Source organism: Mustela putorius, unplaced genomic scaffold, assembly GCF_011764305.1.
Source record: "Mustela putorius furo isolate JIRA1106 unplaced genomic scaffold, ASM1176430v1.1 tig00003898_pilon_pilon_pilon, whole genome shotgun sequence".
Taxonomy (NCBI): Eukaryota; Metazoa; Chordata; class Mammalia; order Carnivora; family Mustelidae; genus Mustela; species Mustela putorius.
In genome coordinates, this window is record NW_025422047.1 from 2,740,095 (window position 1) to 2,763,004 (window position 22,910).

Below are 22,910 nucleotides of genomic sequence, written 5' to 3' on the forward strand. Positions count from 1 at the left end.
GTCATTCTCACAAATAATATTAATTTCTTCAAGGGAAATCACTGTAATACACATAAATTCCCTAACTAAAAATATTAACTCTTGGATACAATAATATATTAAAGGATTAATGTATTAGCTAAAATAACATTACATTTTGCAAGTGATGTCCACCCACATTACACAAGGGGCACCTAACAGGTGGTTCAGGATACCTGAGGCAGGTGAACAAAATGGGTTCTTCTACTTTAGCCCTTCTTGTCCCACCCCTACAAGTTCAAAGGTTCTTTCCTTTTGAATTTCTTGACTATTCAGGAGAGTTGTGTCAACAAGTCAAAAAATGAATATGTAGTTGATTTTTTATCTCATTTAATGAGGTTAATGACATTTTTCATAAAGATAAGGACTTGGGCACTTGGGTGGCTCAGTGGATTAAAGCGTCTGCCTTCGGCTCAGGTCATGATCCCAGGGTCCTGGGATCAAGCCCCGCATCGCATCAGGGCTCTCTGCTCAGCAGGAAGCCGGCTTCCTCCTCTCTCTCTACCTGCCTCTCTGCCTACTTGTGATCTCTGTTTGTCAAATAAATAAATAAATCTTAAAAAAAAAAAAAGATAAGGACTTATATAGTCCTTAAACCCTGATATATCTTAGGCAATGATGGAGAAGACAGAGCCCTAGAAAATAAGTTTAAAAAATAAAAACCAGCCATTCCCTCTAAATGCTGAAAGAAGATGAAAGTTTGACAAATGACTCATTTGCTTTTATATTAGAATCATTGCATTCTGAATATATCAGGCAATTGATTGAGTCTCCTTTATGAGCATATGTAAAAATGAAAGGAAAAAGAGAAAGCAAAAAACCTGGGTTAAAATCTGGGTTGTGTCAGAAAACTGTTATACATGTAGTGAGAAACAAATTGGCAACAAATTGGTGTAAAAATTGATTAGGCACTCACTTGATAGAAAGCTCACACACACACAGATTAGACTATGCAGAATAGAAGCCAAAGAAAAAAAGGCACTCTAAATTGTTTTGCATAATTTTCTATAACTATCAGGAAAAATAATTCCTGTTCAAAGTATGCAATTAGCCATTAATATTCAATCTTTCCCTTTTGAGCAATTTTTACCATTCTGAGAAGCTACTTGTCAAAATCAGCAAAAATAACCACAGCTAAATCCTATAGTAAAATCTCTTCAAACATTGCTTCTGTTCTTTCCTCTCTCTCCTTTACTCCTGCAACCCCAGTTACAGGTATGACAAACTTCTCTCCCTTACATCTCATAGTTTTCTCTTTACTTTCTATCCTGTTTTCTTTGTGCTTCAGCCTGGATGGTTTATATCACCCTAGTTTCTGGGTCTTTAATTATCTATACAACTCTATCAAATCTACTGGTAAACTCATGTACTGTGTTCTTAATTTCACGTTTTGTATTTTAAGTCCTAGAATTCTATTTGATTGACTTATATAGATTCCAAATTGCCCCTAAAATAGTTCATCTTCCCACCCAATGCCACAGTCATCTGAAAATTTGATCATATGCATCCTCTGAAACCATTTCTAGTGTATGTGTTTTCTCTTGTTTTCAGTTATCTCATTGGATCTCCTCATATGCTGACCATATCTGATTGTCTGCTGAATTCTGTGTAAAATGTTTTAGAGATAACCTGAGGCTCTGAATCATGTTATCTTTTTAAAGAGAGAAATGGGCAATACGAGGAGCATGAGATCACTTCAATTCAGTCTAGAGTTGATATGATTCAAAGCTGGATATAAGTATTTGCAAAGGCTGGACTATTTCTGGTTGCCTCTAAGCCCTAGGGTATAACCCATTCAGGAGTTGACTGAATACCTGGAGGGTTTTTTTTTTTTTTTAATTTCTTTTTTTTTATTTAACTTTTTTATTTTTTATAAACATATATTTTTATCCCCAGGGGTACAGGTCTGTGAATCGCCAGGTTTACACACTTCACAGCACTCACCAAAGCACATACCCTCCCCAATGTCCATAACCCCACCCCCCTTCTCCCAACCCCCCTCCCCCAAGCAACCCTCAGTTTGTTTTGTGAGATTAAGAGTCACTTATGGTTTGTCTCCCTCCCAATCCCATCTTGTTTCATTTATTCTTCTCCTACCCACTTAAGCCCCCATGTTGCATCACCACTTCCTCATATCAGGGAGATCATATGATAGTTGTCTTTCTCTGCTTGACTTATTTCGCTAAGCATGATACGCTCTAGTTCCATCCATGTTGTCGCAAATGGCAAGATTTCATTACTTTTGATGGCTGCATAGTATACCTGGAGGGTTAACCAGGTTTTATTTCCTTAGCGCTATGAAGCTGCTGAGAGCCCTACTCAGCTTCTCAGCTGGAGTTCTCTCCTTAACTTCTTGGTATCCCTGTATCATTTTTTGAATTAGAAAAGTCTTAAGGGGGGGGCGCCTGTGTGGCTCAGTGGGATAAAGCCTCTGCCTTCAGCTCAGGTCATGATCCCAGGGTCCTGGGATCGAGCCCCACATCAGGCTCTCTGCTCCGCAGCAAAGCCTGCTTCCCTTCCTCTCTCTCTGCCTGCTTCTCTGCCTACTTGTGACCTCTGCCTGTCAAATAAATAATAAAATCTTAAAAAAAGAAAAAAAAGAAAAGTCTTAAGGATTTAGAGGCTCTGTTCTCACTGGAATTCTGGCCCCTCAAATTTTCTCATTTTTTGTAATTTCCTAATGCCTTCCAAAATTATTTTTGTTTTAATTCCATGCAACTATTCTAATTGTTTTAACTGGGAGAATTGGTCTGATTTAAGTTATTCCACCATAACTGAAAATGGATGTCTTCAATGTCTATTGCAATTAAAAACATACAGACATTCTGACCCAGTATTTCCATTATAGGATTTTATCCTACAGAGAAACTCACACATGTCCTAAAATATATGTACAGTAATGTTCACTCTAGCATTATTTGAAGTAGCAAAAGACATGAAAGAAAGCAGTAAGGAACAAAACCCATCAATAAAGAAGAGGCTCAATATATTATCCATATATGAAGTCACAAAAACAAACCATCTGAATCCTTTTGTGTTAATATGGAAGATGGAGAATGATGTACAATACGTTCTAATTTTGGTAAAAATGAATAAACACATGCATATATATTTACATATGCAAAAAATGTTTTTGAAGAGATACCTCACAACAGAGAAGAGTGGTTATTCTGGAAAAGAAAATGGGGGGGCAGGTAGTCAGTGGAAGATTTTTGATTATTTGATAGTGTTTAAATTTATTTTTTACACATCACATGCTTTAATGTTATAATAAACCACTAGAAAAAACTAGATAGCATGAGAAGTGCTATAGACTGGGAGTCAAAGAAGAAAATGTCAGCTCAAAGGAAGTTTATTTATTTATAAAGGTTTTGTTTATTTATTTGGCAGAGAGGGAGAGAGAGCACAAGCAGGAGAAGCAGCAGGCACAAGGAGAGGGAGAAGGAGGCTCGGGAGCACGATGCAGGGCTTGAAGAGGACCCAGGGTCATGACCTGTGTCAAAGGCAGATGCTTAACCAACTGAGCCATCCACGCACCTCAAATGAGGCTTATTTAAGCTAGAGTTTAAAGCTTAGACTTTAAGACAGATTGGATTTAGTTGAGTAAAGGAGAGAAAAGTCTGCAGAGACGGGGAGTAGAACATGGAGGTACAAGGAAGTACTCAGTTTAGGGAAACTATTAGTAGTTCTAAACTCATGAAGAATAGGATGGATGTAGGAGACTGCCTATCTTACAAACTCTTTTTCCTCAAGGGTAGATGGTGTTAAGGAGTTTAAATTTTATTTGAGGGAATGGGGAATAATGCAAAATTTTATTTTGAGGGAATGGGGAACAACAACATGATCAGATTTGCCCCTCACATATATGATGATGACAGGCCTTTGGATTGACAAGGGGTAAAGTAGGGAGGAGATAGATAGACTTGAGCTAGAAGATTGTAATAACCTAGGGGAAACCTTAATGCAGTGACAATGAGGATTCAATGGGACAGATTGTAAGATATTAAGAAGGTAGAATTAAAAGGAGCTGGGGCCTTATTTGTGAATAATGGAATATATGAAATAATTTATTGCAATTCACTTTTTATTGGTCTCGAACAACTGAGTAGACAATGGAACCCTTCACTGTCAGGACACACAAAAATGGCATAGATATGTCCGCAAAGAAATGTTCAGTTCTGCACAGCTGAGGTTGAAATGATTGAGTACATCTAAGAGGAAGATGTCTGGAGGTGGAGGAGGTGGTGGAGGAACACACTTAATTGTCATAAAAATAAAACTGGTAACTGAAGTCATGGAGGTATTTAATATCACAACAGGGGTAAGGCTACAGATGGAACAACAACTTATAAGGGGTGGAATATATACAGTAAGCCCTGAAAGGAAGTGAAGAAAATACTCAGAAAGCTTTCAGAAGTAAGTAGCAGAAGCCAATGGATGACAACGGTTTCAAGAAGGCTTACATTCTTTCAGAGAAATCTAGAAATAAAGTGCCTAAAATGTGTTACTGGTATTGAAGAACTAGGAGATGATATATTTGATCACTGTGTTAGAATTATCTAGTGCTTGTTTAAAGATTAGATTCCTGGTCATTCTTAGGGTGGGAAAAGAGTGTATATTTTAACAACGTCCCAAATAAACTTCACCCTCCCGTCTGAGAACAACTATGGCAGACTTTAAGCTCCTTTAGAACAAGGATCTTGTTTAATTCATCATGTAGCCCTAGTGCTTGCCACAGCATTTGCCATGTAACAGGTCCTCAATAAATATGAAGTAACTTAAGGATGAGAGCAGAGAATGGATAGATGGACAGATGAACACACGAATGAAAGAACTAAAGATGTCTTTGCCAAAATCTTGGTAGGATTATTAGAGCTTCCATTCTGGTGGGGTGGGTGAAAGGGTGACAGATAGTATACATGCAAGCAGATAGACAATTTGTAGAGATAACTTATAGAGATTTGCGTTAGCTGGGATAGTCACGGAAAGCTTTCCTGAGAAGGTATCGTTTGAGTTGTCACTTAAATTATGAGAAAGCATTAACCATGTGATGCTCTGAAGGCAAAAAACATTTGAGGCAGAACAAAGTCCTAAGGAGAAAACGGGTGAGTAAAGTGTATTTCAGTCATACGGAGGCATCTGTGGCTCTGGCTCAGTGAGTGAGATAGAAGTTGGTGGCAAATAAGGATGCTGATCATAAACAGTTTCATCAGTTGTGATCTCATAGGAATTTGGATGTTATTCTAATTGCAATGAGAAACTATTTAAACTTTAAACAAAGCAGCGATGTGATCTGATTTACACTTAAAAAAAATTACTCTGGCATCTGTATGAATAATGGATCATAGCAGGGCAATGGTGGAAGTAAGCCGACCAGTGAGGGGTTGATGAAGTATTCCAGACAAGAGATGATTATCTTGTGGTGGTAGCAAGAGAGACTGAGAGAAGTGCCTGGACTTACAATATATTCTGGAGAGAGAGAAAAAACAAGACAAAACTAATGGGTTGGCCAGAGTAAGTAACAGAAAGAGAAGTCTAAAGAATTTGGATTTTAGCCAATAAGCAATGGGGACTCAAAGTCTTGAAGCGAGTGAGTGACACAACAACAGTAGAATATATTAAAACAGATATCTTCAAGTAGTAGGCCAAATGAAATCTTTGGGAAATAAAATGGAAGGTAGAGGTGAATTTGGAGTTGTTAGTAATACTCTAGGCCTGAACTGACAATTACTGAACTAAGATGATGACAAAAGTAATGGCAAAAAGTGACGGATATAAAGGGCCACAATGAAGTTCATGGAGATTTAATTTGCCATGACTTTAGGCACAAAGACTTAGAAAATTTGGGCTAGAAATATTTGGGAGTCATCAGAATATAGATAGCTTTTAAAGCCATGTGAGTGACTGAGATCATCCAGAAAAAGATGATAGAGTGAAAACGGAGCTTAGGCAGTTAGGAACTGGCTATAGAGGCTAAGAGTGACCAGAACAAAAGAGAAAAAACTAGGAGAATGTGGCATCACAGATGCTGATGGAAGCATTTTAAGGAGGAGTGTTTATAATGAACAAATAAGGGCTAAGAAGTGTTGGTTGGGTTTGGTAAAATGGAGATCATGCATGATCTTTGTCAGAGCTGTATCCATTTAGAGGTGGAAGGAGAAGCCAGGCTCCAGGTACACGAGGCATCTGAGACATGAAGAAGCACTGAAAATCAACATGGATAATACTCTGAAACTTTTGGTTTTGAAGCAAAGAAGAGAAGTAGCTAGAGGAATAACTAGAGTGGAGGGAAGGAATTTTCAGAATGGGAGAGATGGTTCATGTTTCAATAGGATGTGAAAGAGAGTAAAGAGAGAGAGGAGGAAGTTATTGGAGAGGGTGAGTGATTGCTGCTAATGGGATCCAGAGAACAGGAAGGCAGTGAGCCATATGTGGGAGGAAGTGCTCTTCTCCCAGTTACCGGAGCAACAATGTGCCTGGGTGCCAGTAAGGTAGCAGGGGTGGTGCTCAGAGGCAGAGGAATTTCCAGGGTGATGGCTCCCATATTCTTTGTGAAGAAACAAACCATCCACTCAAAAGTGAGGGGAATGGTGAAGGGGACTGAATTTAGAGGAGAGTAGAGAAGGAATGCAATAGCCATTATAGAGAATGGGTAGATAATTCTTCCAGAGAAATATGAGATTGCCTGGCCATACTGAAGATTGAATAAAATGATTTCTTCAATTTTCGTGTTTAAATATTCTATGATAATATCCAGATTAACTCATAATCAACATCATGGCAATCCCAGGCCTTATACGCCTATTCTAGAAAGAACCTCTACATACTGGACACCTGAACTCATAACTTTAAATTTATGGAGTAGCTTACAAAAAGCTCTTTTGCTAAAGCTCCAGTCTCTCATTTCTGAAGTTCTCTTTTTTTTACCCCAATAAATTTAATTTCATTATTTACCTACATTTTTTTTCAGAAGCAAAATTTAATCTGATGATAGGGAATAGATATGAACATAGATGTAATGTTGGCCATAGCACAAACTGCTGTGAGAAAAGTTCTGTCAGAGTAGCATAAAAAGCAACCATGTCTGTTAGATTGACTTAAACAAGTGACACTAAATTATCAAATATAACTTGTCACAATTATATGCTCATTTCATTTTTATTTTTACTATTTGTCTCGGATATATTAGATGCTTACTGATATTTAGTGAAAAAGAGATGAACATTTCAGAAATTTCTAAGCATTTGGTACATATTGATAAACCATAAGATAATCAAGTACAAAGAGCTGAAAGAAAATCCAAAGACTATAAGGTTAGTAAAGAAGGTACTTTATGAAGTAATGAAGGTATCTGCCAGCACATCACAGTAATTGTATTAATAGACATCTAGAGACAATGTTGATAAATTTTTCCTAAAGATTTTATTTATTTGACAGACAGAGATCAAAAATAGGTGGAGAGGCAGGCAGAGAGAGAGGAGGAAGCAGGCTCCCTACTGAGCAGAGAGCCTGATGCGGGGCTCGATCCCAGGACCCTGGGATCATGACCTGAGCCGAAGGCAGAGGCTTTAACCCACTGAGCCACCAGGCACCCCGACAATGTTGATAAATTAAGAGAGGGGGAAGAGAACATGAAAACTTACTAAAGGAGTTCAGTTCTTTTTCGTAGAAGCAGGATAATTTTCATTTTTTTCCATCATTATTGTGAAATAAAATACTCTCATCATTATACTCCTTTAGTTGTCACTGGCATGTGAAAGCATTTGCCCCAAATGCTCATAAAATAATAACAGTTAATAGAAAAAAATAAAAATAACTAAATCTTTCTTTAAAGCTTAGAACACATTAAGGATTTGACAATGACATGGGTCAAATGATTGTTATTTGAAACCTTAAAATAATTTTTTTGCTACTCTGCAAGTTAATTTCCTAATTGGTAAAAGAGAACAGGTTAGATTAGATCATCTCTGAAGGAAGTTTCTACTCACATTTCTGATTGAAAAGCATCTAATCACAGAGACTATCAGCTACTTTAGGAGTATAGTACTTCCTATATAGCATACAATGTCCATGTTAATTAAAGAAACCTGACAGGACAGTTTCATTTTAGGTATAGCTTACTTCTAATTTCAGATATTTTCATATCCATTAGAAGTTGAATTTTTTTCACAAAACTATATCATGAATGTTATCAGAATTTTTCCAAAATAAAATTAATTTTATAATCATCATATCATGGCCTTATTTTTTTTTCTTCCTTTAGATGCCTATATTTTGAGAAATAGTATAAATTCTTACCTCTAAGAGATAAGGTTCCATTTGATCCAGGGTTTTTCCAAGATGTTTATCTGGATCTAAACCTGCCAAGAAAGATTAAATTTTTTTTTTTAAGATAATTATTAGATTGGAAGACACATTTCCCTGTTCCCTTTGCCTCTCCTTGCTTAGGAAACCAGTATATGTATATTTCAAATTGCTTTGATCCTAAAGTAAAATGTATTTGGCTAGTATTTACTTTTCTATTCCCCTTGGAACAGGGGATTTTCTTGCTCCTGAAAAATAAGTTCCATGCTAAATCATTTCATTGCATTGTGTCAACTTCCAGATGCATTGTTTTAATTCATTTTTGAGCAATTGTAATTTGGATGGAAAAACAGGTATCATTTCAAAGATAGGACATTTATGTCCTTGGTATTTTAATTATTATGACTATTTTATGCATGGACAATAGTGAGAATTTTCTTATGTATTCCTGTTTTATCTAAACTTTAAAATTCTAACTTAGAGAATAAGAGTAGAAAATAGAAGAGCGGTAGACCCTTATGCCTATATAATTAATTCACTTCATAAAAGGACACATATATGGGCACAAATAATTGTATTATCAAATTAAATGATGTTTCATTTCAATGACCATTTGCATGATAATGTTTTCTAAGCAAAGATAGAAACAACTCTGAAAAATCATTATTGTGCCAACAGCATGTGTATAATCTTAGATAAAGATGTTCAACTATATAGTAGAGTTGATGTAGGTGATAAGGTACAGGCAGACAAGTATGGGCAATAAACTCTTCCCACATACCAAAACTAACTTGCCAGGAAGAAAAAGTCACATACTACAAATCTGCTATGAAATGAAAGAATTCATTTTAGATATTACATTCATAATATATTTAGATATTTACATACGTAATGCGTGTATTGACTTAGCCTCATTTAAATGAGTTGTTTTTAACTTTTACTGGTTTAAATTATTTAGCTATTAATTACACAAACTGATCAATAATTTTCTGCTTCTAGTTGGATGTTTTTTTTGGTAACATGTTATTTCTTATATCACATATGAGAAGAAGGGAAGTCAGGCCAAGATCGAAAACTCTTCTGCCACTGAGTATTTTTAGGTGAAACTCAAAGCAAACAACTCAGACCAATAGCACTGGACAGACTTTTTGTCTCACCTCCCTTCACAGCAATCTAATTCTCATGGTGTATTCACTAAAATTAAAATTTCAAGGAGATGGGTGAACATTTAGATGAACCAATCACTGACTCTGTCTAGTTCCTCTACTTTCATCACAATTTAGCAATTTCATATTTAGAATGAGTAAGTAAATGAAATACTTTGAAAGAAACACTCATGTAATCATCACCCAGATTTAATAAGCATTAACATTGTGCCATATTTTCTCTACAACATTTTTTTAAAGAAATAAACACTACTAACACAATAGAATGTCACAGTATAACTATATACTCTTAATCTACATCCCCTACACTTCCATATGGTAAGTACTCTTTTGAAGCTGGTGAGTTACTAATTATGCTTTTATAATTTTACTACAAATGTATGTATCTAAACACTATTTAATACTGTTCACATATATTAAATTTTTATGTGAATGATATAATCTTTAACTTGATTTTTTCAATTCACATTGTTAATGAGATTAACTTACATTGATTGCTGTCGCTCTGGCCCATTCATTTTTATTACTGTATTCTATTCCTCTATATGGATATACCAGAATTTAATTCTACATTTTCCAGTAGATAGGTATTTAGGCACTGGGTTGTTTCTAATTTCTGTTTTGCCACAAGTACTTTGTATGCTGCAGTAAATATGGTTTTCTGTGAAATTACCATGATACAAGAAAATATATACATATAATTATACAATTATATTATTGTATTATTGCAATGTATGTGCGTGAGCGCGCGCACGTGTGTGTGTGTATAATCTTCAAGTCTATTAGATATTGCCAAATTGCTCTCCAAAGCAGTATTACCAATACTGCTACTATTAGGACAGAGAATTCCTATTTCACAACAGGAATAATGCAATATATTGCATTAAATAATGCACAATATTAAATAATGCACAATAATGCAAATATAATTTAGTGGTGTCTGAATTTTAAAATCTTTGCTAATCTGGTAAGTAAGTAAATAAATAAAATTGTTTTAGACACTTATTTTAATTGTCATTTTCTGATTATTATTAAAAGTAAGCACCATACCCAATACAGATGGCTTCCCAGGTGAATTCTACTAAATATTTAAAGAAGAGTTTAGAAGAGGAAGGAAAACTTCCAAATTCATTGTACAAGGCCCACATTACCCTGATATTGAAAATCAGATAATTAAACTACAGAAAAAGAAAACTACAGGCCAATATCTCTGATGAACATAGATAACAATCCACAGTAAGATATTAGCAAACTGAATCCAACAATACATTTAAAAGAAAAAAAATCATTCACCATGATCATGTGGGATTTATTCCAGGGACACAGGGGAGGGTGGTTTAGTATTTGCAAACAATCAACATGACACATCAAATTAGCAAAAGAAAGAATAACGGCTGTATGATCATGTCAATAGATGCAGAAAAACACTTGTTAAAGTACAATCTTCATTCATGATAAAAACTCAACAAAGTAGGTTTAGATATGGTTTCATTTACTTGTGGAGCATAAGGAATAAAATGGAGGACATTGGGAGAAGGAAAGAAGTGAGTTGGGGGAAATTGGAGCAGGAGACAAATCATGAGAGACTGTGAACACTGAGAAACAAACTGAGGGTTTTGAAGGGGAGGGAGGTGGGGGGTTGGGTGAGCCTGGTGGTGGGTATTAAGGAGGGTGGGTACTGCATGGAGCACTGGGTGTGGTGCATAAACAATGAATCTTGGAACACTGAAACAAAAATACATTTTAAATAGTTATTGTGTCAAAAAAAAAAAAAGAAAAAAAGCAACAGCTCAACATAATAAAGGCCATATATGAAAAACCCACAGCTAACTTCATTCTAAATGGTGAAAACAAAGATTTTCCCCTAACATCAGGAACAAGACAAGCATGTCCACTCTCTTCCCTTTTATTCAACGTAGTACTAGAATTCCTACAGCCATCAGGCAAGAAAAAGAAGTAAAAGGCATCCAAATTGGAAAAGAACTAAGTAAAACTTTCATTATTTGCAGATGACATGATAGTATTAAATATAGAAAACTCTATAGATTCTACTAAAAAACATGCTAAAACTGATGTATAGATTTAATAAAGTTGCAAGATACAAAATTAACACACAAATAATGTGCTGCCTTCCTATACACTAATAATGAGATAGCAGAAAGAAAAATTAGAAAAATAATCCCATTAAAATAGCACCAAAAAGAACAAAATACCTATGAATAAACTTAACAAAGGAAGTGAAAGACCAATACTTCAAAAGCTATAAATCGATAATGAATGAAATTGAACATGACACAAACAAATGGAAAGATACTCCATGATCATTGATCGGAAGAACTCATACTGTTAAAATGTTCATACTATCTGAAGCAATCTACAGATTTAATGCAATCCCTATCAAAATACCAGTAACATTTTCCACGGAACTAGAACAAATAATCCTAAAATTATATGGAACTACAAAAGACCCCAAATAGTCGAAGCAATCTTGAGAAAGAAGAACAAAGCTGGAGGTATCACAGTTATGGATTTAAAGATATACTACAAAACTTCAGTGATAAAAACAGTGTGGTACTGGTACAAAATAGGGTTATATAGATCAATGGAACACAGATCTATAGTTACACAGATCAATCCACAGAAATAAACCCACACATTTATGGTCAATTAATCTATGACAAAGGAGGGAAGAATAAAGAATATGCAATGGAGAAAAGAACGTATCCAACAAATGGTGTTGGGAAAACCAGACAGCTACATGTAAAACAACGAAACTGGGCCACTTTCTTATACCATAACAAAAATAAAATGGATTAGACCTAAATGTGAGGCCTAAATTTATAAAAGTCCTAGAAGAAAACAGGTAGCAATTTCTTTGACATCAGGCATAGAAACATTTTTCTAGATATGTCTCCTAAGGCAAGGGAAACAAAAACAAAATCCAACTACTGGAATATACCAAAATAAAAAGTTATTTGTATAGTGAAGGAAACCATCAACAAAACAAAAAGCCAACTAGTGAATATTTGCAAATGATATATGCAATAAGGGGTTAATATCCAAAATATATAATTTTCAAAACTCAACACCAAAACCCCCCACAAATAATCTGATTTAAAAATCAGTGAGAACCTGAATGGATTTTTTTTTTCCCAAAGACATACATATGGCCAACAGACACATGAAAAAAAGCTCAACATCACTCATCATCAGGGAAATGCAAATTAAAACCACAATGAAGTATCAATTTACACCTTTTGGAATGACTAAAATAAAAAACACAGGAATTTAAGTATCTGTGAGCATGTGGAGACAAAGGAACCCTTGTGCATTGTTGGTGGGACAGCAAAATGCTATAGCCAATGTGGAAAACAATATGGAAGTTCCTGAAATATTTGTGCTTTATGTATTTGAGAGCTATGTTATTATGTGCATATATACTTGCAATTTCTAAAGTTTTCTGATAAGATTATTCCTTTCATCAACAAGTCATGACCTATTCATCTCCATATATCTTCATACATGATTTTTATACTATATTCTACTTACCAACATTATAACACCATCTTTATTTTGTTAACATTTTACCGGCATATATTTTTTCCATAATTTATTCTTGAATTTTCTGTGTGTGTGTGTGTGTGTGTGTGTGTGTGTTTGTGTTTTCATATGCCATTTATCAACTACATATAACTGGATTTTTAAAAATTTTATCCTGTCTTATAAATTCAACTCTAAAGAATGGAGTTTAGCCATTTTACATTTTTAACATTTTATTCTATCAACTTATTATAGATTTCCTGTTTTACTAAGCTTTATACATATTTGTTCCTTTGGTATTTTCTGCCTCATGCTGTATCGAAAGGATTTTTGTCTGTTTGTTTTCTCTGCTGATTAGGAAGCTATAGACTGAATTTCCACTCTTTTAGTAATCACTTTTAATTTTTAAAATTCATTCAAAGCCTACACACATTTAGAGCCTAAATGTATTATCTAAAAGTTATGAATCTTAGAATATAAATTTAACAACTTGTTTAGCACCCTTTTGACTAAGAGAAGTTAGCATGTTTTCACTAGATATTAAATAAGCCCCACCATTTCGGTTGCTGCTACTGTGTTAACTTTTAGTTGCAACCTTTTGTGAAGAAAAATTAAGCCCACTAGCATATTTTACAATGTCTCCTTTCCCAATTGTTTCTCATTCATTTCTCCTGGAAGTCAATCTATTTCTAACTGAAATCCATTCTTTATTTTTTTTTAATATTTTATTTATTCATTGGACAGACAGAGATCACAAGCAGGCAGAGAAGCAGGCAGAGAGAGGAGGAAGCAGGCTCCCTGCTGAGCAGAGAGCCCGATGCGGGGCTCGATCCCAGGACCCTGGGATCACGACCCAAGGTGAAGGCAGAGGCTTAACCCACTGAGCCACCCAGACGCCCCCATTCTTTATTTTTTTACTGAAGATCTGTGAGTGGTAAATTCTCAGGTTTTAGATGGCTGATAATGTTCTATTTCACTCTCACCATATATAATAGTTTAGTTGTAATATATTACTTCTTCAGAAATTAGTCATTCTTAGTAAGATTTATACTGTCAGTCTAATAGTGATTCCCATATAATAATTTTTTTCTGTGCTAAATTGTAGTTTTCAATGTACTTGTGACATTTCATAATTTTAATACATGTGTGGGTGTATATTTACTTTTTTAATATTCTACAGCACCTAATACACACTTTCAATTCCAAAACTTACATTTTTCTTCAAGTCTAGAAAATTTTCAGTCATTATATTTGTAAATACTGTTTTTCTGCCTTTTCTTCTATTTTTTTTTCCTGAATCATCTATTACACAAATATTGTGACTTCCAAACTGTTCTGCATATTTTTAAATTGCTCTTAAAAGTTTTTTATGTTGCCTTTTGGGTCAATTATTTATATATTTTTAAAGATTTTATTTATTTATTTGACAGAGAGAAAGATCACAGGTAGGCAGAGAGGCAGACAGAGAGAGGGGGGGGAAGCAGGCTCCCTGCTGAGCAGAGAACCCGATGCGGGGCTCGATCCCAGGACCCTGAGATCATGACCTGAGCCAAAAGCAGAGGCTTAACCTACTGAGCCACCCAGGCGCCCCAGGTCAATTATTTTTTTTTTCCTGGTTCATTCATTCTCTTTGACTTGGCTCACCTAGAGTTTATTCTGCCCACTGAGCTTTTTGTTTTTTAAGTGACTATATGTTTCATTTCCAATAATTCTAATTTGTTACTTTTCATGTCACCTTGTTGCTGTTTCACTGTGATTTCTTTTTCTTTTTCTTTTTAAAACTTTTTAAAATATTTTATTTATTTATTTGAAAGAGAGAGAACACTAGCAGGGAGAGCAGCAGGCAGAGGAAAAGTAAGCAGAGGGAGAAGCAGGGTCCCTGCTGTACCTGTCTGTGAAGAACAATGTTTATTTTTCTAACTGATTGCTCTTCCTTTAATGCATATTTTATTTTTCTTTATCTCTTTGAGATTCTCCCTTATATGGGGGCACTTTTACTCTGTTTACCCAAGGATTATAATCTCCCAACTGCTTTTGTTTGCTTCCTAACCTTTTGTATTATAGCCCCCTGGTTCAGTCCTGCTTACTATTTTGTGTCTCCTCATTTCTACTTCACAGAGATGTTTGTAATGTTTTCTAGGACAGCTATGTCTTTCATACTTTTCCTTCATATATTCATATAAAGCATGAAGGTGCAAGGCCATGATGAATGGAAGTCACTTTTGATCTTTCCTTCTAATTCCTTCTTACGTATCGGTCAAACAACATAACCTATCTCACTCAGCATTTGGTACACATCATTAAAACCAAAGTCACTTGGTTGAATCTAATAATTTATGTTTTGATTCTTTATAAGGATCTGGGAATAAATAAATGCCTGTCTAAAAGTCATGAAGGGAATTTAAGAGCATATGGTTTTATACAGGTAAGATTGAGAGATCAAACTTATGATCTTCCCATTTTTCTTGTAGTAGTCTTTTAATTCATTAGAGAATCATCAAGTCTCAGTTCTGAACTCTTACCATATAGAAATAACTGTTGCATCTCATTTTAGCGATTGCTGCATTCCATGATATAGATAAAGTAATTTGGTTTACCTTTAGATAAAAGACAGTAAAATATGTAAACATAGGCCACACAGGGCACAATTTTTTCCACATGAAACTGATTATCACACAGACAAACTATGTTAAAAATTAGTTGATTATTGCAAGATTTTTCTGTATTCATAAAAATACTTTAAATTTATTTATTCCTGGGCTAAGCAGTGGACATTCTGTGGCACTAAAAATATTAATTCAAATTTAAAACTTAAAGAAGATTTTCAAATATTTTCCTGAAATAGGAAAATAGACCATTTCATTACAGTAGGAAATTATTATAAAGCTATAAAAATAGCTAAAATAAAAGAACTACATTTCTTTTCTCTCAGTGTTAATAATGAAATAAGCTGCACATATAAGTCTTTATAGTATGGCAATGGGGTCTGTGTCACGTTTAGTGAGTGTGGTAGGTACTGCTATATTTCATGGTCTGATGCTTTAGACATTTCACACAGAGAATACGACCAATTAGTAATATTTCACATACACAAAGCAGTAGATGATTTCACTGGACATATAAAACCAAGAGAATGACAGGACCTGAGAAATAAACAATTTTGAAACATTGTAAACTTATTGGAGGTTGTAGCTGGTGATTTTGGTAAGCTTCTTTGGCATGAACAATGATTTAAAAGTTCTTATCTCATGATCTGATATTATTTGAATAGATTATAATTCTTTTCTGGAAAATGTCTCTGTTTTATAATAAAACTGTTTGTCTAGATTCAATATAATATTCTACCTATTCTCTTGAGTGGATCTTTCTACTTTAAATCAAGACTGTATATAATACACACTTGTGTCATGCTAACATATTCCACTGTACTTGATTATGAATACTTGAGTTCTTTTCTCCTGATGTTTTGCTGGGTACTCAGAATGCAATCTGTCTTTGCTTCCATTTTTCTGTTCATTATAAAGTGACAAATCACTGGGGACCTCATCATCACTGCCCACATGAAATTTCAGACTTTTTACAAAATCCATTCTTGGATAAGATCCAGAGATCACTAGGAATTCAAGCTACTCTCTTTGAGAACTCCAAGGCCTAAAACCACCCTGATCTCAGAGATCTCTTCTAAATCAATTGACCCTATTGCATGTAGGACGATATTAGTCGGATGTGGTAGGTAGGTAGGATGTGGTAGGAAGATTATTCATCCTATCCCAGAATATACTCAGATATGGAACTTTTCTTAAGAAATCTTTACTGCCTAGAACACTTATAATTCCATAAATATTAAACTACATGCAAATGAAAACTCTTTGTAACTTATTTTTATAAATATAATGAAAAATTGAATATTTAATTTTCTTACATTTCCACATATTTTTTCACAAGCTTCCTCATTTAGAAACATTCCAGCATTGTATATACAGTCTTTATGATATTTAATTTCTCTAAATGGAAAAAGATTATTATTTAAAAATTTAAAATAAGAATCTGAGAAACAAATCACTTTAACATGAAAAAACTGTTAGCTTATCTATAATTATGAAGCTCAAGGATGCCAGTCTTTTATCTCATGTATTTTTGGTTTGGGTATTTTTTTTAAAGATTTATTTACTTTAAGCAGGAGGGCCAGAGGGAGAGAGAATCTCAAGCACACTCTCTGCTGAGCATGAAGCCCCATGGGGGGCTTGATCTCAGGACCCTGTGATCACAACCCAAGACAAAACCAACAGATGTTCAACCGAATGTGCTACCCAGGCACCCAGGTTTGAGGTTTTTTTTTTTTTTTAATTTAATTTATTTATTTGACAGAGAGAGAGAGAGAGCGAGAGTGCACAAGCAGGAGGAGCATCAGAGGGAGAAGCAGGCTCCCTGTTAAGCAGGGAAGCCCAATGCAGGGCTTGATCCTAGGACCCCAGTAAAATGACCTTAGCCGAAGGCAGACTCAACCAACTGAGCCACCCAGGCATCCCGGTTTGGGTATTTTTTAACTAGATGATACACATGGAGAATTCTGATATTCTTGAAAGTTTCTCCTAACTGAGTCCTTCATAACTCAAAATGGAAGGCTGGGATCAGATTAGAATCAAGAAATATTTTTATCATTGGACTTATTTTTTAACATTTTTGCTTTCAGTGCTTTAAAGAGAAACAGTTTAATAATGAAGTCAATGTTTGAGTTAAAATTTAACACAAAGATTGGAGAACATTAATAACTTCTCAGTTTAATTTCTTGTTTTACCTACCTTTAATTTCTTTAATTTCTTGTTTTACCTGTAAGAATCCACTTATATTCCTAAGAACATTAATAACTTCTCAGTTTAATTTCTTATTTTACCTACCTTTAATTTCTTGTTTTACCTACAATTACCTATATTCCTAAGTATAACTAAGGATGCTACTATACCAATATATTTGTATTATATTTGATTACACAGTCATTTAATGTATGTATGTATGTATGTAATGTCCACACCCAACATGGGGCTTGAACTCACAAGATCAAGAGTTGCATGTTTTACTGACTGAGCCAGCCAGGCACCCCATATATAGAGTCATTTTAAAGTATAAGAATATATAACAATACCTCAGTAATTTTTAGAGCTATCTCATACATTCATTCTATTTTCAATTTTTAAGCAATAGCGATTTAACTGGTATCTGTAGTCAGTCCAAAAGGCATATAATCTCTTCTTTCTTTAAATAAACCCTACCTACTATCTAGACCCAATACAATTTCAGTACAATCTGAAAATTACTCTCCTAATCTTTGTAATGTCATCATTCCATTTTATTTTATGTAAAATTGCATTAGGTTAAAACCCTTTGAGGGGCTGTGAAAAGCCTATGAAAAAGCCACAAGGGTTCATGGGTTTTTTCAATGAAATTCAACTTTATCTAAAAGCTTCAATTTATCACAGTCCTTAAAAAAGATTTTTTTTTTTTTTTAGATTCATTCAATTCAGGTATCTCTTTCCTTGTGCAGCCTGGGTCATGAATGGACATAAACTGTGCTTCCCCAAAACAGTACGGTCTATTTAATTTACCTCCTAAATCAGTGACTGATAGAATGTGAGTCTCAGTGTATCTATCTCCCCTCTAAAAACCTTTTTAATGATTGAGGTTATATTATTAATGTTAATATACATATCAGTATCAAGAAATATCAATATTAATAAAGAAGATTAATACAATCCATAAAACTTAGAATGCTGTTATGTTTAGAGTAAATTTTAACAAATACATAAAAAAGTTACTCAAAAGTTACTAACAAATTTTTCTCCAAAGTGCAGAAAAAAATTTACTGTAAATCCTGACACCTAATGATTTAATCATAATCATGTCTTATAGATATTCCTTGATGGAAGCTGGGTGGATGAATAAACCTACAACAAGACCTAGGCACTGGATAACTCCATGCAGAATTAAGAAATTAATTAGGAGGAAGAACTATAATTTGCAGAGCTGACATCTATTTTACTTTACCCTCATGTATCAATGGGAAGCAATTACAATTCAATTAAAATATTCAATTTTATTACTTTACTGACTGACCTTGAAGTTAATGCCTGTTTTATTTAATTGCATCATCTATGAATAAATGTTAACCCTACAATGTTATGCCCCATTATTTTCAATGCATTTTTCAACTTCTCAACTGAATTGTATCAGTCAATTTATTATCTACTGTCATGAAAGCAAGTGGAGGTTTATTTCTTCACGACAGCCCAATATACGATATGAGAGAAACATCACAAAATGTTTGATAATGCTATTTTTAAGAGAGTCAAGTAAAATGAATTGTGTTCTCATCTCAACTTTTGTAGCCTACACTTTTACTGTAAAATCAGTAGGTGGTATTAGAAGAGGTATAATCACTTGGAGAAGCAATTTCTAGTTTGCCTATAATTCTTGATAAATTCAGTACTGACAGGAATGGAGCATCCTATTGTATCTTCAAAAGCTAAGCACGTGTGCACACACGCATATACACACACACATGCCCCCACACCTAATTATCTCTTCCTATTTCTACCAGATTGATCAGCCACCAGAATAAGTAGATCCCATTTAAAAAAATTTAATAGTTTTGTTGGTAAATACAACTTATTTTTGTTGTTGTTGTTGTTCCTAGACTCCAGGTAAGCACACCATTACTCTATAATGGAGCATTTTAGAAATAAAATGACTGAACTTATGTTAAAATGAACAGATAAGAAAGCCTGATTATCCAAAGCAAAGATAAACTCACATATTCTGAAAGCTCAATATTTGGGGAAGGATATTATTTCACTTTCCAAATTTTTCCATTTCTACAATTATATCACTAAATGTTTAACCTTAGAGATTGTACTGGAACTCATCTCAACATAGCTTCTTTTTGAAATCTATTAATTGTTATTTTATTTCAATATAAGTAACATAAAGGAGACTCATATACCTTATAGATTCACCTTTAAGATCTATGACATCCATAAAATGAGTGACCAATAAATCATATGAAGTATAATTATTATACAGTTAATGATAATCAATACTTGCTATTGATCCCAAATTGTCCTTTCTTTTACCTTTAAAATATTATAGAGTTAACATGTAAAAAATGAATCAAAGTAAAAAGTATGAGTTTCATATAGAGATTTCTTTTTAAAAGGAGGATCTGAAGTTATTTATTTCAGAAATACCTTCCTAACTTTTCATAGTAGTATTTAACATGGTAAGTACTGGAAACTGGAAGAAGTTCAATATGAGTAGGGAGTGTTTGAAGTAGTAAAAGTTGAGGTTAAAAAAGCAGACAAAAGCCAGATCCTAAAGGGGCTTGTGTTTCATCCTAAAGAATTACACTTGAATATCAGGCCACAGAGAAGCAGAGAAATGCTAAGCAAAGGATGACATATTCCAATTTGACTTTCTAGGGGCTGTCTAATTCCTTGGCAGGAAACAAGACTGAAGGCAAAAAGGCACATAAAGGGGCTGTTCCAATAGTGAGAGAGAATGTAACTGACAAGGCAATTAGTATGAAAGGAAAAGAACACATTTGAGAGCAATATATAATAGGTAGGATATATAGTATTTGCTGATGAACTAGGTATGGGAAATACAGGAAAAAGAAAAGGCAAGGATGATTTTCGGGTTTCTGACTTGAATAAATTTAAAGATGATGGTAACATTTACTTCAGGTATAGGACAAACACAGAAGAAGATTTGGGAAGGAAAATAAAGATAGAATCAATTTAGACATGTATTTGAGGTTCCAGAGAATCACCAAGAAGAAATATCTAATTTGCAATCAGATGTAAGGGGTTAAAGTTCAGTACAGACGGCTGGGCTAGAGATACTAATGTAGGAGTAGAAACTATGAGATAAAAATACTCAAGGAGGCTATACAAAGAAAGAAGAGAAAATAGGGAAAAGAGCTTTGAGGAATATAAAATTTTAATTGACACTGTAGTCAGAGAGTGGTCCAAAATGAAAATCTGATCTGGTCATTTTCATATAAAATCTTTCAGCCATATTCTGGGCAAGTTGGTTATACCAGCACTGGCTTCTGATTCTTCTCTTTTCTTCCTGTGATGTTTCATTTTATGTGTCAACTTGAATGGGTCATGAGGTCCCCAGATTAAACATTGTTTCTGGGCGTATCTGTGAGGGTGTTTCTGGATGAGACTGGTATTTGAATATGCGGTCTCGGTGAAGTAGACTGTCCTCCCCAGTGTAGGTGAGCCTCAACCAATCCATTAAGAGACTTGGTAGAAAAAAGCACAGAGGAAGGAGGAATCTACTCCCCTTTTCCTGACTCAGTGCTTAAACTGGTACATAATCACATCTTCTCCTGCCTTTGGGCTTGGATTTATATCACTAGCTCCCCTCGTTCTCAGGCCTTTCAACTTGGACTAAATTATAGCACTAGTTTTCCTGGGTCTCTAACTTGTAGGCAGCAAATTGTGGGACTTCTCAACTTCCATAACATGGAAGTCAATTCTTCATAATACACCTTTTACAACCTACTGGTTCTTCCTCTGAGGAACCCTGACTAATACATGGCCTAATACATTTCTCCATTCCAAACTCCACAAAGGGGAAAAAAAAATCACTGAGTAAAGGTAGAAAACATCAGGATTGAAACTACCCAGAACTTGTACTAAATTCTGCTTGAGTGAAGATGGAATCAAATTCAAAGGAAAGTCTGTCCTAGACCTTTCCAGTGAAAGAATAACTTGTTAAAAAAACAAGCAAAGGGGACTCTAGAGAATCCTGATCGTAGCTCATATTTTGGATCTTGCATTTTGAGATGCAACTCCTCATGTGGTTCTTAATGTAATTTTATACTGACTGTAACCTATATACATTTATACAAATTTGAGACATCAAACAATACAGTAATACCTATCTGAAAGAGAATTTACCAGAGGACAAGCAATACAAACTTTATAACATATCCTTGCTCCAAGCAATTTTAATAGATAAATATTGGGCCCTTACCTGATATAGGATAGTCTCACTTTCCAACCATGGCAAATACAGACTAATACTGGTTTTAAGGTACAAAACAGAAATATCTGCTTGAGCAGTAGAGTTATTAAATAGTCTAAAAACTGAATAGATGAATAGAAAAAGATATGTAAACTTACCTTCCAGGGGGAGTTTTCAGTTAACTCTTACATATTATCATGTAAGTTGTTCTAGTGTAAGCTGCCTGACACAGATATAAATGTTACTATAGAGGGCTAACATTTTAATAGCTGCATTACATAAGATCTTATTTTTTGTGAATATTGCATTCTGTATATTTTTGATTTTTATAGAATGGAGAGAACTGGCACTACTGGTTGAGCTGAAGGCAGAAGGATAGGCTTTAAAAATATAATATAGTACATATTTCTTACAAGGCAATATAGTATATATATTAATATACATAGTAGCTATGGGATGGACAGGATCTTAATCTATTAAAGAACTCAAAGAACATATGCATATCAGCACCAAATAGTAATAGACATAACTTATTTTTAGAACACTGTGCCCTACCTAGAGGGAAAAAAAAATGTTAGCAATAAAATAAACAAAATCGGCATTTATTTCCTCTGCTATTACAATCTGTTACTTCCCTTCATAGACTGAGCAAAGGCGTTCTATTCAGTGATGGGTGGCTGTGGGACTAATAGTATCTGTATTTGAATCGTAAGGAAATATTATATCACATATACTTAGACTTTGATATTTAAACCTTGATTTAATTCGCCCTCAACTTAAAATAGTAGGTAATTTACAATACATTTGGGAAATGTTAAAAGTCTCAACTTTGGATGTTTCAATACTTAAGTT

The 22,910-nt window shown here is 34.4% G+C and overlaps 1 protein-coding gene across 2 annotated transcripts in view; it reads right to left on the reverse strand.

Annotated features, from left to right (window-relative positions):
• DPH6 (diphthamine biosynthesis 6) overlaps positions 1-22,910 on the reverse strand; it is a 175,346-nt gene that overhangs the window by 26,072 nt on the left and 126,364 nt on the right. For both annotated transcript variants that reach the window (XM_004751052.3, XM_045067770.1), the window contains exon 6: positions 8,317-8,378. In XM_004751052.3, the coding sequence (XP_004751109.1) occupies positions 8,317-8,378 (62 nt within the window). The remainder of the gene's footprint in view (positions 1-8,316; positions 8,379-22,910) is intronic.